At 40.4% G+C, this 22,100-nt stretch overlaps 1 protein-coding gene across 1 annotated transcript in view; it reads left to right on the forward strand.

The window, feature by feature from the left end:
* LOC121330916 (zinc finger SWIM domain-containing protein 5-like) overlaps window positions 1–22,100 on the forward strand; it is a 48,155-nt gene that overhangs the window by 23,928 nt on the left and 2,127 nt on the right. Inside the window, exons 2-13 of the mRNA XM_041277887.1 lie at window positions 10,663–11,019; window positions 13,399–13,547; window positions 13,960–14,110; window positions 14,779–14,958; window positions 16,138–16,314; window positions 17,801–17,947; window positions 18,778–18,915; window positions 19,402–19,659; window positions 20,021–20,156; window positions 20,888–21,045; window positions 21,380–21,543; window positions 21,837–21,918. Of these exons, the coding sequence (XP_041133821.1) occupies window positions 10,663–11,019; window positions 13,399–13,547; window positions 13,960–14,110; window positions 14,779–14,958; window positions 16,138–16,314; window positions 17,801–17,947; window positions 18,778–18,915; window positions 19,402–19,659; window positions 20,021–20,156; window positions 20,888–21,045; window positions 21,380–21,543; window positions 21,837–21,918 (2,097 nt within the window). The remainder of the gene's footprint in view (window positions 1–10,662; window positions 11,020–13,398; window positions 13,548–13,959; window positions 14,111–14,778; window positions 14,959–16,137; window positions 16,315–17,800; window positions 17,948–18,777; window positions 18,916–19,401; window positions 19,660–20,020; window positions 20,157–20,887; window positions 21,046–21,379; window positions 21,544–21,836; window positions 21,919–22,100) is intronic.

Raw genomic sequence — 22,100 nt, forward strand, 5'->3', positions numbered from 1 at the left:
AATCCCAAACGGCAGAGGGGTTTCATGACTTTTCTTTCAATACAGCTTACACCTTACCCTATACAACGCTTTGCTGTCGAGATGGCGAATGAGGAAATTAAAGGCTTGCCTCTGGAGATCTGGAGCAGGGAGGGGCGGACGGTGCTCAGTTTTTGAAATTTAAAATTATTTGAGCTAGCGTATATTTTGCACGTTTCAAACATATTCTACTATACCTAGGCATTCAGTACATGTTTTACTGAAGCAATACAGCCACTAGAGGTACGAGCCCACTGCTTTTGATACTATACCCTGCTCCACACATGGCAGTGGCGCTAAAGTTTTTACATAGAACGGTTTGGTAGTGGATTTTAATAACACTTGTTTACGTAATATGCGTTATACAAATCAAAAAGATCGAATTTTGCATACGAGTGACATTTTAATGTGTTATACTATTCACAGTTTGTCAAACAGTTTGATAACCGGAAGAAGAAAAGAAAAAGGTGCGTGAACCCGTCTGACGAACCTTCGAAGGTTTAAAACGATCTTCGAATCCCTGGCTTAGCGAACAACCCTCTGGACACAGCCCCAGTTTGTTCCAGAAGCATTCTTTCAGAGGTTACTCTTATTTGATTCATGCAAAGGCTCCTTTACTCCTATGGATGTAAAAAAGGGTTAAAAACTATGACTTGCAGCACAGAAATGCTACAGTGGGGAGGACAAATTAAAGACCAGACTATCCAAAAATATTATAGCTGCCTTGGCATCATAAAGGTAATGAAAACAAGACAGATAAACTGCTGCTGGTAGTAATTTCCATTCTGTTTGTTATTCCTGGAGTGCCCACTGTTTGTTTAATGTCCTGCCAGGCAGCGGAGAGGCTATAATCAGTAGTGGTGTTCAGAAACTCTGTTTTTAAAGGGATGTGTTGGAAGCCAGCCTGGACCAGTCCAGCTGTAGGTCTTTTAAATGCTGGAGCCTAAAGAACTGTATTGGGATGATTTTAAGTTTATTTTCAGTACCTGGATGGATGGATGGCTGGCTGGCTTTCTTATCTACCTACAGTAATTTACAACAAGCCATCTTTTTTATTTTATTTGTTCTTGAAATGTTTTCTGTCAAACAGCTTGAAACATGGAGTCTTATTGAATTCAATCGATGGTTTGTACCTCCCAAAGATTTCTCTGTGTCATATTTAATTGAATAACGCTGTAACCCTCCACCTCACACCAAAATACTGACATGTGGTTACAGAATTATACAGAACTTGCAATGACACTTTAAAAAAATAAATAAATATGCTCTTTGTAAGGCTGTCTGTTATGAGGCCAATTCGACTAAAGGCTTGAGAATGTCTTGGAGTTGCTTTATTCAGTCACCTTTTTGATATTTGTATTGTTGCTGGTAAATCTCCCCTCATAACTGCAGAGTGATTCCTGATGGACAGCCTTTTATGAAGTTGTCGGCGTATATTTTTATGAAGGCAGGTATGTACGATACATTGTGGTCAACCCTGTGACAGCACTGTTCTGCTACAGTACTTATACATGTGTGAAGGGCGAAACGCGGTGGTCTGGCTTGATTGGCCCGGGCAACAATAGACATGCATTATTAGTGTTAAGTAGCACTTTTTGTATTTTCTGTAATAAAGTACACATAGATAACACAATTCCAGTAAATCTTATCAGATATGAATTTTAATGTCAACAAATATCAGTCTAGTGCAAAAAGTATATGAGTCGCAGGAAACTAGACGGCTTGGGACAGGTATAAAAATGTTTGACTGCCAAAATATTAGATTTAAATGGTTTGGTACAGTAGCACCTTCATTTGCCAGCAACTGCCGTTCTCTCTATTACTTCACTAACATGAAACTCATATAGCCCTTGAAAAGACCATTGTGTTTTTTTTATGTATTGTTAACTGTTGCCTTGGTTGGACACGTTAAAACAATTTTAGAACGTTGGTCCTCAGAAAGGAGGTTTTGAAGCTGCAGAGGCGTGTTCCAGGGGATTTCAGGTCTTAATCGGGTGGAACAGCATTCCAGGACGCAGACCTCAGAAACCGATAGCAGGCTTGCCAGATTCTGAACGTACTTTGGATACTCCCTGCCTGAATGATTACATCTTAAATTGCATTTTGTATGCCGAGGATCTTGCATGGGGGGGGAGGGCTTGCAATCAATGTACTGTACATACCGTAGTTCTATAAATGAGCTGACTGCTTATGTTGAATTCTAGAGTAAAGATTAAAATATATTGTGTACTTATTTCAGTGGTTGTCTGTTTTTAAGGATCACCTGGTTTCCGCTCGTCAGTTTATCTGGAGGCAAGAGGCAGGTGCAAACCATTGCAGTCAAACCCAGTGTTACTGTTTCTAACTTATTCTTACAGGAGATATTTTAGTGTGCAGCTTCAGAACAGCAACTTTGGGCCAGAAAATGTTTACAATTTTATTTTTATTCTCCATATTAGCCCTGTGATAGCTGTCTTGGTAGAGCAAAAGCCTATTTACAGTAACTAGCATTAGTGACATTTCTTATAATTAAAAAAATAAATAAATAATAATACATAGGTATGCATAGTTCTTAAGAGAACCCACATAGTTGAGTGAGTTTATACAGAATGGCGCCTATGGCAGCCTATTGCATTTTTACACTGTGGTCACTTGGCCACTTCATAAGGATATTTTGGTGGGTGGTGGGGCCATCAAGATTGTAGGACGCGAATCAGAGTGCACTGTAGCCAGTGACATTTGCCTCGGGGAGGGCTTCGAACACCGACCTTTCAAAATGTCAGGCTGCTGAATCAACACCATGAATAACCTTTTTTCCATTACATCAGTGCAAAGTGGTCTTTATTATTACTTTGCACTTAGTGTCTTTTGTCCACTGACTTGACTTTAAACTTATTTTTTATCTTTGTTACAATGAGAAGCGATAACATGGGACTTGCAAAAGCAATTCAGTTCTGTTGAATTAAAGAAAACAAACACAATTAGTTGTAGAGGCAGATTATAGTGTACATATTGTACTAACAAAGCAGGGATGTGTTTGCATACTACAATATGGTGGTAGATAACTTCTTAATTTAACTGATTATTGTATTTGTTTTAATATATACAAACGGGTAACCTAGGTGATGCTTTTCAATAGAAGCAATTCTTTTAACTTTTTTTTTAGTTTTTCTTTCTTTCTTGGGCTTTAGTGGGTTGCAGGCCCCGCTCCCAAGCTGACGCCTGGTAACTGCTGTTCTGGCTTTGTGGGCAACAATAGTAAGCCAGTCCCCTGCCTGAGGCCTAGACAGGCCCGCAGAGAACAAAAGGGACTCTGAATCCAGCCACAGTGGGCAGCCGGTATGCAGGGAATGAAGCGGGTCATGGCGTGTTTAAGAATGTGAAGGGAAGACATCGCTGAGCTTCAGTCCATGCCAGTAGCTTGAGAGGAAGGGGTTACCGATTGTTCTGATTCATTTTACCCCTCCAGGGCAAGGACCTGATGACGAATCCAGAAAATGCAATATTGGGTGCCCTTCAGAGAGGAGGGAGTACAGAAGAAAACCAATTTGGTGCAAGCCAGTCATCGGCCTCTACTATAAAATGACTGACCTGGACTCTGACCAAATATAGTTTTATTTATTTTTTGGCAGAGATCACAGGTTGGTGTAATATTATTCAGTAGTAGTTCAGTCAAGTGTAGCAGAAAATGTCACCTAAAATGTGGCCACTAACTTGTATGGCCAACATTTTGTATAGGTTTACCTTTATCCTTATGGTTCTTCTAGATGAGATGCATGTAAGATTATAATTGTACTTGGGGCAATTCTAACTGTTTTTAAAGGGTTAAGAAGTGCTAGTTAAAAATGGCTTAATCTTAAGCAATGCCAAAGGTTACAGGAGGTGGTGGCTTTATTTGTACACAATAAGTTACTGTAAACTGAGCAATAAGTACAGTGGCATTTCACAGTTGGCTGGTTTAAAAAGGTGACATCAGTGTTTTGCAGCATTTTCTGTGCAGTGTTTTGCTGTGGTGCCTCCTAATTTTATACATGTGCTTAATATTTTCATATGGAAAAAGGATTGCTCAACACATGCTTTAATGTGGCACTGAGACTGTGTAATTATTTACTAATGAATAACAATGACTGCAACAGAAAGCTTTAGCTAAGTTCTGTTGGTGGTGATATTCTTATTATTTAATACACAAAATACAACGGGGGAGTGTCTTTGAATTAGCAGGGCGTCTCATTTTTGGATTTAGTGGACTCTATTGCAAAACTACCTATAATGTAGGCCTACTGGCAGCCTGAGGCAAGCTTAATATTTCAAAGTTATTTTGATTTCGTTCTGGGCCGTGGCAGAAATCTTTTTGCAGTGCGTTTCTGTTTTATTAACAATATATTTTGTAATTTAATTTCTCTTATTACAGCCAAAGAACTTTACTGTACCTTGCCTTTTTGCTTTCTTTTACTGTAGAATGAAGTGCAATAGGGCACAACAACTGGGTATTGGAATATTACACTAGTGGTTTGAGTTGTGGTTTTAAGAGTATTTATAATGGGTTTCCTAAATCTATTGAAGTTATGACCTATACATTAATCATGGAGGTAAGAAATTAAATAAAGGCATGATGTATCATTATGCAGTTTCCTTTAAGACCGCAGACCTGCATCTCTGATTTATAATCCAACTCTAAGTAAAAGCTTTGTTTCATTTCCTGCTATAGTGACGATCCATTGGAAGGGTCCCCTACAGTAATGTTTACAGCTGAGTACAGGAAGCTGTGAGATTGTCTTCCGGCTCACATGCTGCCTTTCTGAATGATCTTTTCAACTACAGCATTCACCTCAATCCATCTCCGTCCTGCTCAGCACTTCACTGGGAAGAAAACGACCACCACGCACACACTGAACAGATTCTGTCCACATCTTAAATCTGCTGCCTTTTTTATCTAAAGCGGGACATCTGTATGTACTTGAACAAATTAACAATCGGTGATTTATGTGGGGATTTTTTTGTATTTATTGCATGTGTATTCATATTCAAATTTAGAAGTCAGTCATCTGTCCTGCATATAAATGCTTTTTTGCTTTATGTACATGTAGAATTTTGGCATAAAAAGTAGTAGAAAATTGTACAGTGTGGTGTTCCAAAGAGTATTTTGTGAACACAGAAACATTACTGTATTGAATATTGTCGGAGAACCTGCATTCAAAAATGTCTTTGACCCACTTTCAATATGTTCCCTTTCATCTTGACTGAACGCTAGTCTAAAACAGTCTCTTCCAAATGCAGCTTTCATAATGTTTTTTCTTTTGCCGGTTAAAGTTCTATTAAAGTTGGTGACAGTGTTTGAGAATGTACAGTACACAGCAGTAATATGGAAACCCAGTACAGTAAATCCATCCCTGCATACTGTACAGTATAGGCAAGTGCTCTGAAAAATAGTGTGAACAACCCCAGCTTTCAGTGTTTAAGTGGTGGGCATGTCAAATAAACATGCTTCCTATGTCAAAATTAAACAAGGGTTGTGTGTGTCGGGTAGCTTAGTCTGGGATTATTTTGTGTTGAACTCTGTTGTGTCTGACACAGCTGGGGAATGGGGAGTACTGCTGGCCCATTGCTGTGCTTTGGGTATTGAGTCTTGATGGTCGATTAGAGGTTAATGGGATAAAGTAAGGGGAAGGGGCTTGCTCTGATTGGCTCCTTGGCCTTGGGTAGGCATTCTAGGATAGGAGCAGATGGCGGTAGGAGAGGGAGAGTGGCTCCTTTTTTGGCTTGCTCAGCTGTTGAGGGCATAAGGAGGAATAGGCAGGACCTAATAGCCTGGATCCTTTTATAAAAAATCCTGTTTCCCTGTCTGATTTTTAAGCAGGCTATGTGAAAAGACTAATCTTAACCCAAAAAGCAGATGGTTGACAGCTAATCGGTACAAATTACTTTTAAAAGCATATCCATTAGAAGAGGCTTGGCTGCACCTTGCACCCCTCATAGGGGTTTCTCTCCTAGAAGCAGCTATAAACAATGAAAGTGCATGGTTGAGGTTCTGTGCTAAACTTGCTTTGTGTACATGCCATTGGAGTGGATTGGTATTTCCCTGATACATGACAGTATCGCAAGACAGGGTGTTAATTGCACGCTTCAGCTGTATTGATCCTGGGCGATACTCTGAACACAACAAAAGCAGGGTGCTCTGAATGGAGCTGACGGGCCTGGCTGGAGATGAGGAGAGCTCTTTATTTCCATCAGCGGCAGATGCCCCACTTCACTGGAGCATTGTCATGTGCAAAAGAGTTCATGAGCCCAGCATCCTCTACAGCAGGCTCGATCAGGAGCGGACAACTGTCAAATTCAGACCCGGTTGTGACAGTTTTTAATATTCAGGCCATGGAGATGCTTTTGTTCTACAGTGCTGGAGGAAAAAGAGGGAAAACAAGAAGCTTTCTACTGTACACTGTACTACACCCCCTAATGTTAACAGGATTTAAACTCAACTTCACCCTGTTTGTTTTTTTGTTTGTTTGTGTGTATATATATATATATATATATATATATATATATATATATATATATATATATATATATATATATATTTTATATTATAATTTACACACACACTTTTAACAAGTAGAGTAAGCTTTGGAAATTGTTGAATTATTTACCATTTGTCCAAATTAGGTATAGATGGCTGTTTATTTCTTCAGTTACTACAAAAAATTGCCTTTTTTTAAAAATGGGTTAATATTGAATCAGAAAAGGAAACTAAATCTGAAATATATGCAGTGTTTGTCTAACGTATGAACTTGTGAAGTTTTGATAAGAGAAAGATTAACTGCGTGATGGTTGTGTTGGTGCCTCTGTTGAAGTATCTGCCAGCCTTCAAAAGATTCCATAGCGAGAGCTATATCCTGAAACACCCTGGGACTGTTATGAATCATTTTTTTGTTTGTCAGATTCTGTGAAAGCTTTCAATGTGCTTTTAAGATTACAGGCTGCTAAACTAAGTACGCTATCTGTTGTCAGGTTAGCTGTTTCCAGGCAGAATTGAAACTTTTTCAGTGTGATCTATTGGGCTATCAGTGACCTGAAGGATTTTGAAAACTGTCCATCACCTCAGAGCCTGTCCCAAGTGGAATATTTAAACATGACGAAAATGAATGTCTTTGTTGTATAGCTGTGCAAAGCCAGTACTGTATAAATTGCAGTTTAATATAATGTTATATTGAAAGTAACAAATAATTAAACTAATAAAATAGAAAAGGCAGCTTTACCGAAATTGGTCTGCTTTTGTGCTTTTCAGTGTCTTTGTCATACAAATCATTTTGAAAGCTGGGTACTCATGCATTGTCTGCTTAATCCTTGGTTGACAGATTGTGTAAACACAAAGGCGACTGGTTAATCCAGTGTAACTTGATGGAAGAGTTGTGGCGACACACAATCGTTCTTGCTTTACATCCATGCCTCTCCCCAAAACTCATGTGTGCTGTTACATAGAAGAAAAGAAAAAAAAAAAACGCCTTGCACATATGCCCAAGCGCACGTGATTTAAGTGCATGCAATCGGTACACATTATTTTTCGTGCCTTCTCAGAATCGGAGTGCCCACATACACGACTCTTGGGTCTGTAAGGATAGGCTTATCTTAGGCGGTAGATAAGGAAATGGTGCCTTCGAGTGAGTGCAACAGACAGTGAACACACAACCGCCCTGTATCCACCTGCTAGAGAGGTGGGTGCTTAAGGTTTTAATTAATAAAATGACATTCCAACAGATTAGGTTTCTCTTCCTCAGTAAATGCTCTTGCTCGTGCACTACAATATGTGCAGCCCATTGAAGCTGGTGCCTCAGTCAGGGAGGGGGGCTTAAAAGCTTAGCCGAACTGTACATATGGGAAAACAGACGTGCTTGGAAATGCTGAACTGTTTAAAACCTGTATTATACATTTGCTTTATTAGGAGGTCTGTTCTACAATGTACGTACGTGTGTACGTATTTATGGGATGTGTTTTTAAATCAGTTTTTTTCTTGTTTGCAAGTAGAATTCATTCCCTAAAATAAAAATGACACAAGCCAGATTGTACATCTGCCTTTTGATAGATTGCCAACCCCAGCAAGCTTCTCCAGAAATATTTCGAACATCACACATACACCAAGAGAAAAAAAAAAAAATAAAAACAAAAAAATAGATATATATATATATATATATATATATATATATATATATATATATATATATATATATATATATATATTTCTATTTCTTAAACTCCAAACTTGCTTTCAACTCTGAGTTCTCTAGAGACTAATAGTGCAACATATACGGGTACCCCCTTCCCTTTTATCAAAATGAAAACAGACATCATTCTAAACTCACTTAATCACATTGGTCTGTGGTTTTGGCGCTACCTAAAAGACTTTGGCAGTAAATGGGGTGGGGGGGGGTCGGATTCCTTTAAAAAATCCTCTCGACCAGAACTAGTCTGGAAAAACCTTTTGTGGGATTTGGCAACTGTACAGCAGGGTTTGTACATGCTTATTACACACCACTGTCTAGATGTTATGACCCTTTTTAGTCACATTTTAAAAGGTTGCAGTTCCAATTTATTTTATATGGTGTGCAAAGTAGTAGATTACTTGGCATACAGGTAGAAAAAAAGACAAACGCAGAGGTGTCTCTCATCAGCGTGCTTGGGGGTTTAAGGAAGCCACAGGCTTAATCTAATGGCTCAGTGGGTTTCAAATTCCCCCACAATCCACTGCAAGCAACACCTTGTATGATAGGCCCTATTCTGGTAGCGAAGTCCCTCATGTTATGTTGAACTGAACCAGCTACATTTTGCTCCTATATGGGAGTCAAGATTTGTTACAATGTGACATTGTTTCCTCAACAGTTGCAGTGCAAATTATTTTGTAACACCCCGTCTCTGAGACCTCCCCACTCAGAAGAGCAGTGTCTCCAGCCTCCACACGCTCAATATACACACACAGGCAAAGTGCTTTAGTGAGAGCCTCTCCTGCAGTGCGCAATTTATTAAATATTTAAAATACTAAATGCAAAATGTGCAGGAAAGCACTTGATTGGATACCAGTGCTTCCATGTTCCATCTTGCTTTCGCTTTGTTAGGTTCTCAAATCTGTGCTTTTCATGCCTCATCCTATTTTAAATGTTCTTAAATGGTCTTAATTATACCCCTAACTAGTGAAGCACAACTATGAAATGACTTATTTTATTTTAGCACCAATCGGCTTCTAAAACCTTTTAAAATTAGGTGTTAAAAAGAGGCTAAAAACTGTTACCAGAGTATTACTCCCTGATTGTTTTACACAGTACTGTTCATTTTGGCAATGACTGACCTACCGACAAACCAACTGAAAAAAAAAACAAAAAAAACAAAACAAACAAAAGTAAAATAACATGAGGATTTAAAGGACCAGCCTATAAACACTACTTAAAGTACTGTGAATTTTTACTGGTGTGGGCTTGCCAGCCGTTCAAAAAAGGTACAGTATGGGTGCTCTGCTTTTGTTTTGGATTATCACATGCTTTACTGCTTATATCTGTCTCCTGATGTCTCTAGCTTAACCCAATCCAATGGCACCCATGTCTTACTTCTAACATGGAAAATTCATTTAAAAAATGTAAAATTTAAAGAGCATAAAGCCCAGCTGGGATGGGTCTGAAATCTAACCTTTGCAATGGGATGGGGGTGAAACAGTAAAAGGTTCAAAGATGGCATGCCTCTGGAGACTGGGTCAGTGATAGTACAGATCATGTTGTTGTTGGCTTATGGCTCCACTGGGAGTGATTTCAGCTCAGCACAGCCTGTGGGGAATAGATACCCTACTAGTGTGTGACATTTGAAGAGATGGGGGGATGTTGGGTAACAGATCCTGGAAAGAATACAGCTGTGAGAGCGTCTGCTCCTGTAAGGCTAGGAGGGGTGCATTTGCTCAGCTGTGTGCAACAGGCAGGGAAATGGTTGGAGATGTGATAACCAGCATGAAGCGCAGTAAAGATTGGATTACACAGGCTGGCTTTTTCCTTTTCTTCCCTCCAATGGGTTGCCTTGACAATAAACTCTAATGTTTGAACTGGTTTGAATAGTGTGCTGCTAGGATTTTTGCATTTGTGGACCTATGGCATCTAAGCACAGATTTTTTTAAAACCTGGCAAACTAGTCAGTGTGTGCATTATTTTTAATATTGATCAACTTAAGTACCTGTTAATCATTTTTTTCGGAATGTTTTTTACAGTCTCGCAATTCTAAAACTCCATGAACAGGTCGGATTCATTCTTGTTTAATGTTGTTAATATAAAACCATGTAGCTGGATAAGAACTACACTCCCTCCTTGTTACTCAATTCAGTTTATATATTGCAACAAATATTTACGCATGTAAATCATACATACAAACTGAACTGAGTAATTGTGCGGCATGTCTATTTTGCGAATTCAATACATTAAATTTAATGAATTTCTTGCCAGCAAATATTTCATATTTCACTGTATCAACGCACCATGTCATTGATGTGGTAAACTTACTTTCTAATCCCCCTGTATATTAATGCTAGATGTTAGCTGAATACTATCATTTTCTGTCTATACATAGTAAATAGTTTGTGTTTAGAATATACAAAGTAAAAAAATATATATATATAATAACGAGCCTGACTTTGTGTTGCAGGTTTCCATCTGAGCGGCACAGTGACAGAGCCAGCATCCCAGTCAGACCCGGAGACCGTGTACAAAGTGGCCATCAGCTTCGACCGCTGCAAGATCACCTCTGTCACGTGCGGCTGCGGGAACAAAGACATTTTCTACTGCGCCCATGTGGTGGCGCTCTCGCTCTACCGGATTCGCAAGCCGGACCAAGTCAAACTGCGTCTTCCCATCTCAGAGACCCTTTTCCAAATGAACAGGGACCAGCTGCAAAAATTTGTACAGTATTTAATCGCCGCGCATCACACAGAGGTCCTTCCCACTGCACAGAAGCTAGCAGATGAGATTCTGTCATCAAATTCGGAAATCAACCAAGTTCATGGTAAAAATATTAATACAAATATTTTTGCTGTTTGCTCATCATACCTGGTTCTTATGAACTGCTGCAATGATAGCTGTTTATTGTTACACAACAGAAAGAAGCAATGGTTTCATTTTTCATTTTTCTGAACTTAGCCTGTGCTACTGTTCATTAGTTGCTGCTTATTCTGCCAAATGGCCTGATTTTGTACCTAAATATTTACTTTCCACTGATTTTGTAAAAGGAAATGAAGTTCTGCGACAACTGCTGTAGTAGCCACATGTTTTGTCTCTTGCTGTACTGGGTGTGCGTTGAGGGTGTAAACCCCCTTCACTGTGTGTATGTGCATTTATGGTTTGTATGGTTTGTATTTAAAACACCCTGTACTGGCATATGCTTTTCAACCTTTTCATGTCCAACATGTGGGTATTTCCAGATGTCTAGGACACACGCAATACATACCTGCTGCAGATTACAAGCATGGGAGAAAATAAACCAAGATTCCAAACCACAAAATCCCATCTGTTAGTAAAATAGGCAAAAAAGGCTGGCTTTTTTTTCTAAACGGAATTAAAACGCAAAAGTGAACGGTCTTATCTCTATTTTGTAGGTTTTTAAATCCGATTTTTCTTTTTCACTTTTAATATTAATAAACTAGCAAACAACTAAATACTGTAATTATTTAACCTGACTGCAAGAGGGTTTTTTTGGTTCATATTTATTTTACAGGGGATTTTTTTTTCCTTTTACTGTTATATGAAACTCAATGGCTGCTTTTCTTTAAGGGCGGAAATGGGCCTGTGCAAACTGAACCTGCTGTTTTGTAGTAATGCACAGAGGTATTTGAATTGCCATTTGCTAATCATTAGCATATACAGCAATACACACGTCCTGTAAGTCCTATTAAAATATTGCATTTACAGTGAGGCAGATCTTTTATTTACACGCTCTTCTTTAGCCAATACAGGAAATATCTCGGTCTAAGTCTTAAAGCATTGGCTTTTTTTAACAGTAAAATTCAAATGGAAATGTATTGTAAACATATCCCTCATACCTGGCACCATTCTTTAGAATTTTAAGACACAGCAGGTCTGTCTTCTGCAAATGTCCTAAAACACTTCTCTCCTTGAGTATTCAGTGATGTTGATATAGGAGTCTTAAGGAGGAGTGGGATCCCATTGGGATTAATGTACTTTAGTTTAGTTAAAGGTGTCATTTAAAATAGACCCCTTCTTTCTTAAAAGCTTTGAGAGCACTGTGTTTCATATACATTAGATTTCACAACCTACTGTATCTGCAGTATAGTGCCTGTCTTTTTAAAGATTGATTCAGGGTGCATGTCAAGGGATAATTGTTTTTGTGCATTATGAAGCCAAGCCAGTGTCTTTTGGAAATTTATCTATATTTAACAGAATTAACAAATGTTGTTGTGTGTTTTTTTTTTTTTTTTTTTTTTTTTTTTTTTTTTTAAGTAAGCGTCACGAGAGAATACAGAATAGTTTCTGATTTGATGGTTTTATGCAAGTTTACTATAGATGATTTAGTTTTTAGCAAATCTGTCACAAAGCTTTTTCTGAGCTCTAAGTAGCCTTGTGAAAGGTGGAACCCCCAAAGGAGGGATCAGTGGATTTGTTTGCAGGAGTGAGTGCTTTTATTGGGCATGATTGTCACCAGGCATCCTCATTTTAAATCTTGCATGCTAAATTAATTGATAACATGTTTTGTAACAATTGGAAGCTGTGCCGACCAGTGTGTTCTGTTTTATATAAAATAAAATTTAAAAAAAAAAGCTATTGCACTAAAAATAAACTGAGCATTTGGTTCTGATTTGCAATGTTAACTCCTTTAAACCAAAGCTCAGGAAATCTATCCAAATAGGGCGGCAGTATAGAAGTATTTTTTTCAAAAGATAGTCTTGGCTTGCTGTACGATGGAGGCGTTGGGCATCTTTGGAGAATGTTTCCGTTGCACCAAAGCCAGCCAGTAGTTTGTAGCCTTGGACTCCTTAGAGAAGCATTTGTGAGAGCTTCTAAGCCCACAAAGCGTTCAACACAGTCCAGTGTTCCCACACCACATTATGCTGAGGGGTCTCTGCAGGTGAAAATGAAACCAGTGGCCTACTTTGTACTGCCGTTGTACTGTTGCATATGTTACGTGTAAAAAAAAAACTAAAAAAAAAACTGTTCTTTTCATATTAATTTTGTTGACCTGTAAAAAAACACTAAATATTCTCTGGACAGATGGGTTTTCAACAATGTTGACCCTTACATGCATTACTTTGTGATGTCAAGGTGGTGAACACCTGATGTAACTTGTTTTTAAAATGGTAGAGCAGGGGGCTGTATGAATCAATGCAATTTGGCATTGTATTGATTTGTGGCTGGTTGGCTGTCTATTCAGGTGCCCCTGACCCCACAGCTGGAGCCAGTATCAATGATGAGAACTGCTGGCACCTGGATGAGGAGCAGGTGAGGGAGCAGGTCAAGCAGTTCCTTTCCCAGGGAGGCTACTACGGGTCAGGGAAGCAGCTCAATTCCATGTTCGCCAAGGTACGCACACTAGGGGTTTCTTTCCACACTCAGATGCCCTCTTAATCACTGTGATGGGCTGCAAAATGTATTTGATCTTTTATTCAGAACTAAGCGTGAGGAGAGTTTGTGTTCAGATCTCTTACTGCCTTATATTTATCCAGTACTTTGTCTTAAGGCCATTTTTTTGTACTGTAAAATGTGTACAACCGACATTTAAAAAAAAAAAAGAGGTGGGGCTCCCGAGTGGCGCACCCAGTAAAGGCGTCCGTGTGGATTGCCGACCTTGACCGGGGGTTCCTAGGGGGCGGTGCACAATAACCTGATTTTAAACGTGTGTGTGAATCAGCCTTTAGAAAGTACTTTTAAATAAAGCAGTTAAACTGAAGCAGCTACATGTTCCCAGACTCACTTTCTTGCTCTGGCTCGGCAGGTGCGAGAGATGCTAAGGATGCGGGATTCAAACGGCGCCCGGATGCTGACCTTAATAACGGAGCAGTTCATGGCAGACCCAAGGCTGTCTCTGTGGAGGCAACAGGGAACTGGTATGACGGAGAAATGCAGGCAGCTGTGGGATGAGTTGGGTAAGGAAAACTGCTGTCAGTCACCTTTGCTTAGAAATAGTGCTGCACATCAAGTTCACTTTACCAGGAGCAAGCTACGAACACTTCTACCAGGCAGTTCGTTTAGCTTGGTTGAGGCTGGTCCCTTTTTTTTTTTTTATTTTATATAAATTGTTTATTACATCTCTGTTGTTATTGCATTATTCCTGCACACCTTTAATTATTGTGCATGCATAAATTGACTGCTGAGACCCTATTGTGGATCGAGGACCTTTGGAAGACTGGTGTGATGGCTAATCCGACTGGTGTTAAAGCAAGTTTTTAATAGAAATACAGAAGAATACATGCAGATCCAGCCATCTGTTGCCTGGAGAGTGAAACATGACATTCAGCGTGTATTGCTAGAGTAAGTTTCCATTGCCTCAATGCAGGACTTAAGGATGCCAAAACATCCACATACCCTGCTGCCACTTCTGCTTCTAGTAGCAGTTTGTTTCACTTTTTGGTTTTTAACATTTTGTATGTTCATCATAAGACTTGCTTACAGGAAGCATATAAGCAACGGTGGCAGCAATAGCAGTAATTAATGCCAGTCCTGCCAGGTTTTATTTTATTACAATAATTCACATGAAGGTAGCAGGTCAATGGTGGGCGCTGGCCTATAGCTCACAGATTCACTTTCTGTTCAGGTGCTTTATGGGTCTGTATTGTGCTGAACCCACACTGCAAAACCGATGAGAAGTCCAGCTGGCTCAAGCAGCTGAAGAAGTGGAGTGACATGGACGTGTGTCCTCTTGAGGACGGCAACTACGGGAGCGAGTTACCAAATATTACCAATGCCCTACCGCAGAGCTCCAACCTCAGCCAAGGTGAGCTTTGCCACCTGCTTCTATCACATGCATATACACCTATTTACCAACAGAGCTTACAGTTCCTTCACACATTCTTGTCTATGCATGGTGTAGCCCAAGTAGTTGCATACAATATATCAACTCTGCACTTCTGAATCCCTATGACCTGCAAAATGCCGGTGGTCCATGCAATTTCTTACCAGCCTAATCTGCAGCGGTAACAACACAAGCCATGGTTCAGAAAATAAAGAACTTTTTTTTTTTTTTTTAACATATTATATTTAGCAATATATTCCCATGGCTGTCTTGTCATATGCATTTTTAATTTAAGCAAACAGAAAATCACGTTTTAATAGGCTTTAAGTGCTTCATTAGTGCAAAAAATAAACCTGCACACTCCGTGATGAAACTGCTGCAGTTTGAACCTTCCAGTTCTCCTGGAAACGTCTCCTAATTGAAACTCCTGTAGATCTCGCGCTCTCCTTCCATCTGCTGCTCTCTAATTGGTCTACAGTGTATATGTTCAGCAGGCTGTGGAAGAGTGGGGGTAGAAAGGGTAACACGAATGAAGACTCTCGCTCTCTTCTGGGTGCAATTAGCAAGTTCTGAAGGTTCCCCAGCGCCAACCCCCACCCCCATTCCGCTCACATCAGCTGGGGTTTGGAAGACCCTCTGAGCTGGTGACAGCCTTGGTAGCTGAGAAACAGGAGGGGCAAAGGGCATGGGCATGCATTGAGTTCACTTTAATTGCTTCAGTGTGTCGCTCTAATGTGTGACCAATGTACACACTGACCCTGTAATGAGATATTTTTAAATGTCAATGAGTTAACCTGACTGTATTTGCCTGCTTTGACACCCATGTTGCTAAATTTATTTTGAAGGTAAAATGTCAGCAAACCTCGCACTTGCGTTAAAACAAAGCGTGCGAGTTGTTTTTTGTTTTGTTTTTTTTAAAGTACAACCGATAGTGACAATTCATTGTTTCATCCACACCTGTGTAATGTAAATAAAGACCTGTATTTTTAAATGGTAAAAGGAATAGAAGTCTCCTGATGACTTCTCCTAAAGTGCTCTCCCTGGTGTTTTGGTTTTCCTGTAAGTTTTTTTTTTTTTCCTCTCCTCCTCTCCTATATATTGTCTTCCCAGTATGCCAGGCCTGTGTGTCACTTTTTTTTTCTTCACTTCTCTTCCCTGCAGACTCCTTAGCGAGGCCGAGGAGAACTGTCTTCACAAGAGCAATGGAGGCCTGTGACCTGCACTGGCAAGACAGCCACCTGCAGAGGATAATCAGCAGTGATTTCTACATGTCGCCCACTTACCAGCGAGAAGGGGAGAGCCTGCTCTTCACCTCCCAGGGGCTGCCCCTTTGGCTGGGTAAGGAGGCAGGCAGTCCCATCATAGGGAGTAACTCACCCACAACCACAGGCTTTGAGTTGTGTTCTCTTAGCAAAACATTCCCTTTTCTGAAAAACCCTTGTGCCCTAGAAGACATGAAGTCTCATTCTTCATGTCTTCTAGATACAAAGTTTACATATTGTCACTAGTAAATCTTTCTCAAAACCTGTACAATAAGCCCTGTTTTCCATTGTTCGGGAAGATACTTCTGCAGGCTTTGATGCACACACATTTCCTTTGCTAACATGCAGTTAGGTACCATGCTGTGGATTCACCCTTGAGCTGTCGTGCCTCAGTGGCTTCTGCGTTAGAATGAGTGTGGAAGCTTTTCATTAGCAAATAATGGGGCAGGGTTTTAGTGAGATTATTGTACCCATTGTATTGCCTACAAGTTACAGACACATTGAGAGTAGAGGAGGTTCAGAAGTATGAAATGTCTTAACAAGGAAACTTGTGTTTTGTTCACTGAAAGAGGTGCTATACATTTTGAGAAATAATAGAACAACTCTAAAAAAAAAAAAAAAAAAAAGCCAGGAGAGGTGCGTATTAACTGGTAAAAATCACAGCGTCTACGTTTTGATGTTTTTATAGTAACCAGGATCCCTGTTGTGTGTGTTGTTTTTTTTTTAATTTGCATTTATTCATTTTGAATTTGCACAGATAGTTTTTTTTTTTTTATTCAGGAGAAAATAAAAATAAAATTGAACAAAATAAATACAGCAAAAATGTTAGTGTGTGTACATATTCATTCATGTAAATGTATCCATACAAAACCACATAACTGAGAATCTACCACACGTGTAATCCTGATCAATTACTGTGACAGGTTAAAGTAATGAGAGTTGGGTTCAGATTAAATAAGGGAAAAGAGTAAAAAGAGGTATAAATCCATGGGAGTATAGTCTGGTCTAATTAAAACCCATAAGGGCCCATACATTCCAAAACTTGTTTGGTTTATTTTGAAGATCGTATGCAAGTTTTTCAGGAGGCGTTCTCAGGTACTAGCGTAATCCACGTCTTTAAAGTTGGTGCTGTTTCAGACTTCCATAACAACAAAATACATTTTTTTTTAGCTAAGTAGCTAATCATATCCATCAGTCTTTCGTGGTCTAGGTTGAGCACCAACTCTGGAGCTACACCAAAAAGATAAAGCTAGGGATAAATGAAGGTATATGTCCAAAGTATCCTAGAGTAATTGAATGTGTAGACTTTCAAAATCTTTTTGTTCTCACAGGTGTGCTCATTAACATTGAGGTTCTACCATATTGGCAAACATGAAGAGCTTGTACAGATAACTCAAGCCCAGAGTCAGTATTGAAGTCTGGTATTATTGTGGAAGGAAAAGGTAGAAACCAGTATCTTAATGAAGAACAGCCTGTTTGTAAGATGTGCTTTATTGCTGCTTGTTAAATGTGTAATGTTGTTTGTTGAAATGTTCACATAGATGCCCTCTCCTTGTTTTCAGAGCATGTACCGACCGCCTGTGCCAGAGTAGATGCTCTGCGATCCCACGGTTACCCCAGAGAAGCATTGCGATTGGCTGTTGCCATCATCAACACACTCAGGCTACAGCAGCAGAGGCAGCTGGAAATATACAAGCACCAGAAGAAAGGTAGGAGGCTTCTTTCCCTCTCTGGCATTCTGAATGGGCGGGGTGGGGAGTGGGGGAGGGTGCAGGCCCACCAAGTGGTTCTCCCACCCCTCCTGACCCTTTAAAGGGACCCCCGGGTTGCGGGGCTTCCCCCCTGTTGAAATATTTATTTATTTAAAAAAAAAAAAAAAAAAAAAAAGTTTTAAAGCAAGTAGCACTGTACAAGACCTTTGCCTTCCCACCACCACAAAAGAAAAACACGAGCCGCTGTGCTTCTGTTGTGTAGTGATTGTGTACATGCCAGTACAGACGCTGTCGTAACGCTTCCTTTCACGCAATGATTTGAACTTTCGCATTTCCTATTGCAAACTCCAGTCGTAATTTTATTTCAAAACAATAGGAAGCTACAGCATTATAAATACACGTTCTGCAATGTGTATGTAATTGTAAAAACAAATAAATATTGCAGTCTTTCATGCTTTAACTGTATTCCATCTATTCTTTATCACTGAAGCTGCCGTTTGGTTCGAGCATCAAGCAATTGCAATACACTTTTCATAACGATCTTCCTTGGGGCAGGAAAAGGGGGTATTTTGTTGCGCAAGTTGTGGTGTCTGTTTGTTTGTTTTTTTTTTTATATCCCTGGCAACAGTAAATCTTACCTGATGTTAATAAAGATGTTTATCTTTGAGTCTGATGAAGTGAAAGCCAGCTGTTTTTAAACCGCAACACCGCTTCTTTCACCACACGCAGACAGTATGTTGGGGAGACCATTTGAACCTCGCTATTGATTCTAAATCGGAGGTAAATGTGCTTGCGAATAAAACCTGTTTGCCCTTGCTGTGTTATAGAGCTGCTCCAAAGAGGGGTGACCACAATCACGAATCTGGAGGGCTGGGTGGGACACCCTCTGGACCCTATAGGCTGTCTCTTTGTGACTTTGACTGAAGCTTGCCGGATAGAGGATGACAACTCCATGGATACAGGAGGTACAATTGAGAGCCATACATTGTTTTAATTTACTAGTCACCAAAATTATATAAACCAATCCGATGCTGCATTTACGTGTCCATTGTTTTGGGGGTGTCGTGTCTAAGAAACAGGATTGGCAGTGGATCATTTGCTCTAGGGATTTAAGAGGGAGCTTTGGGGTCCCATCAGTCTAATAAATATAGACAAGTATGTATATATCATCATCTCCTGGTAGACAAAAGCCTCCTCAGTCTGACACCATGCCTGTCTTTTTTTACATATAAACATACAGTACATCTATATCTCTCACAGTGTCTTGGCTTGTTCTGTGGTGCTTAGTGGGGTCAGTCTAGCAAAACACTGCGTCTGACAGCAGCAGAGATTTTGAGTTTAACTTGAATTGGATTCTATTGATACTTTCTGTATCTGCCACAACATGCCACTGCACTGATTCATAGATATCCATGAGCTAACCGGCTTGGTTTTTTGTTTCCTCCTGGCAGACTCTGGGGACCCCAAGCCTCCAGTCTATCACCATGTTCCTGTGTCAGGGTGCCAGGACAGCGGGGAGTCGTACCTGGCCCTGGCGCTGGAGGTTGCTCTCATGGGCATGGGGCAGCAGCGGGTGATGCCCGAGGGCTTGTACTCTCAGGACAAGGTGTGCAGGAACGAGGAGCAGATCATCGGGCGGCTGCAGGAGCTGGATCTGGACGAGGTGCTGGTGCTGACACTCCGCAAGCAGTGCATTCTCCTGCTGGAGGGTATGCAAGCGCAGGCTCACTTTGCTTTTTCTACAGTGGGGATAACGCAGCTTGAGCAGTACACGAAGAGGTGTCTTCATGCAAGACTGGACTGCAAAAGCGTTTTTGTGTCTTTTTTTTTAATGGGAACGCCCACACTTGTGCCAGAAAATTTAAATTACTACTTTGTGTTCTGATATGCTTTTGTTCACAAGGGTACCCCCTGCTGGTTGCAGTCAATAAAAAACTTCATATACAATACAGGATAGCAGAGAGTATGGTCCAGCAGTATTCAGACATTTTTTGACAAATCTTTTCAGAAATAAAAGTATGTGTTCTCATTGTACTTGATAAATATTGATAAGTGTTTGTGCTCTTCCAGGGGGTCCTTTCAGTGGGCTAGGGGAGGTGATCCATCGGGAGAGTGTTCCAATGCATACCTTTGCAAAGTACCTCTTCTCTGCGCTACTGCCTCATGACACTGACCTGGCCTATAAACTCGCTCTGAGGGCCATGAGGTAAGAATCGGCTATTCATCTGCATGTCTGTCGGGGATGGCATGTGAGTACATTGAGGGGCAGATTAAATTGTTCTGTGTTGCAGTTCAACTAGCTTGTCAGTGTTAGGTGTGGTTGTTGTCATGGCTGTCTTTAGTTTCTAGAGTATAAATAGGATTTGACATACCTGCATCCTCAAGAGCCTAGCACCCTTAACACCACGCAGGGGTCCTGTAATAAAACAAGTCCTGTTGTTTGTCCTACTGTCAAAAGGGTACTAAATAAAATAAAGCTAGAAATAATGTAGCGCACAATAACATATCAGTTCTAAAAGATCTGCTTATAAATTGTGTTAAATGTATTTGTCGGCTAATCCCCCACCTGAGCTGCTGCTGTTTTTTTGTAGGCTTCCTCAGGGTACTGGTAATACAAAATCAGTAGAGTTTAAAACACGATGTAAAAAGCATGAATATAGAGGCCGTAAAAGCCAGTACTGTGGGGATCAGCTCAATGTTTACAGATGATGTCGACATGTTGATTTGATCTTGTCTTGCTGATAAAGGTTGTACCAGCTAGGTTTTGTGTGTGTATTTTCTTTTTATTAAGAGCTGGACTTTATTATCCAGTGGTGCCCTACGATGTCAAAAGGCTCCGTAACGCACGTATTTATGCACAGGCATTATTGGACAGTTTGTTGCTAATGGGAATCTGCACAGTTTTCTTTAATAGGTGTCTCTTGCTGTGTCTTTCAGACTGCCTGTTTTGGAGTCTACTGCCCCTTCTGGTGATGTGAGTCATCCACACCACGGGATCTCAGTGGTGCCAAGCAGATACCCACGCTGGTTTACCCTTGGGCACCTGGAGTCCCTGCAGTGTGAGCTGGCATCCACCATGCTCACCGCAGCCAAAGGTGGGTCTGGGCTATAGATCACATACTTCGACATGCTAGCATCTCTGTTTTCAGATACCCTTTCAAAAACTGCACTTCAGCCTCACACATAAACATTGTACAGTTTTGTTATGAAATTCAATAAAACGCATGTGTGTGTGTGTGTGTGTGTGTGTGTGTTGCACTAACAAAATGAGAGATTGCATGAAAATAAGTTTTATCTCTGACTTCATGGAATTCCGAAATAGATGTTTGCAGAGAACACTATAGTAATAAATCAATAAATAATAAACAAGGCGCGTAAAGAAGCTGGATGTCGAGTGGGGTTGAGAGTTCTCTTTGCATTCCTTCCCAGGAGACATGCTGCGATTACGTACAGTGCTGGAGGCCATTCAGAAAAACATCCACTCCTCCTCCCTCATCTTCAAACTGGCTCAGGATGCTTTCAAAATTGCAACGCCCGCAGACTGCCCACCGGATATCACCCTGCTCAATGTGGCTCTGGAGCTGGGGCTGCAGGTGGGAGAGACTTTCATGCTAATTGATACAGATTGAGGTGCTGAGCACTGCCATGACTGATCTGCTCAATTTAAACTGATTTAACTTGACCTATAGATAGCCCTGTGTACAAAGGCATTACCCTTGTGGGGGGACTCGATTAAATGTTAAGATTTGTTACCTTTTTCCAGATAACTTGCTATCTTTGTCACTGCCAGCACTTTCTTAATGGAGGCTGATTCTCAAATGGATGGAGCTCTGGGTTATGTTTCTCTGCAGTTGATACTGACTGTCTAGATTTCTTCTTCCTGCAGGTGATGCGAATGACTCTGTCCACGCTGAACTGGAGGCGCAGGGAGATGGTGCGCTGGCTGGTCACCTGTGCCACTGAAGTTGGTCAGTATCTCTGCCCCTTTATGTATTTATTGAATGCTATTTTGCCTTGCCCCGATTTTTAACTCTCTGCAGATTACTGACACAGGTAGCAGCAGGCTGTCGACCAAAAGGTGCTGTTCAATGGGTGAAAATACCCAAGCCCCTCTAGTCAAGTTAAAAACCTTGAATTGTACCTGATGGAT

The sequence above is a fragment of the Polyodon spathula genome, chromosome 18 (assembly GCF_017654505.1).
Source record: "Polyodon spathula isolate WHYD16114869_AA chromosome 18, ASM1765450v1, whole genome shotgun sequence".
Taxonomy (NCBI): domain Eukaryota; kingdom Metazoa; phylum Chordata; class Actinopteri; order Acipenseriformes; family Polyodontidae; genus Polyodon; species Polyodon spathula.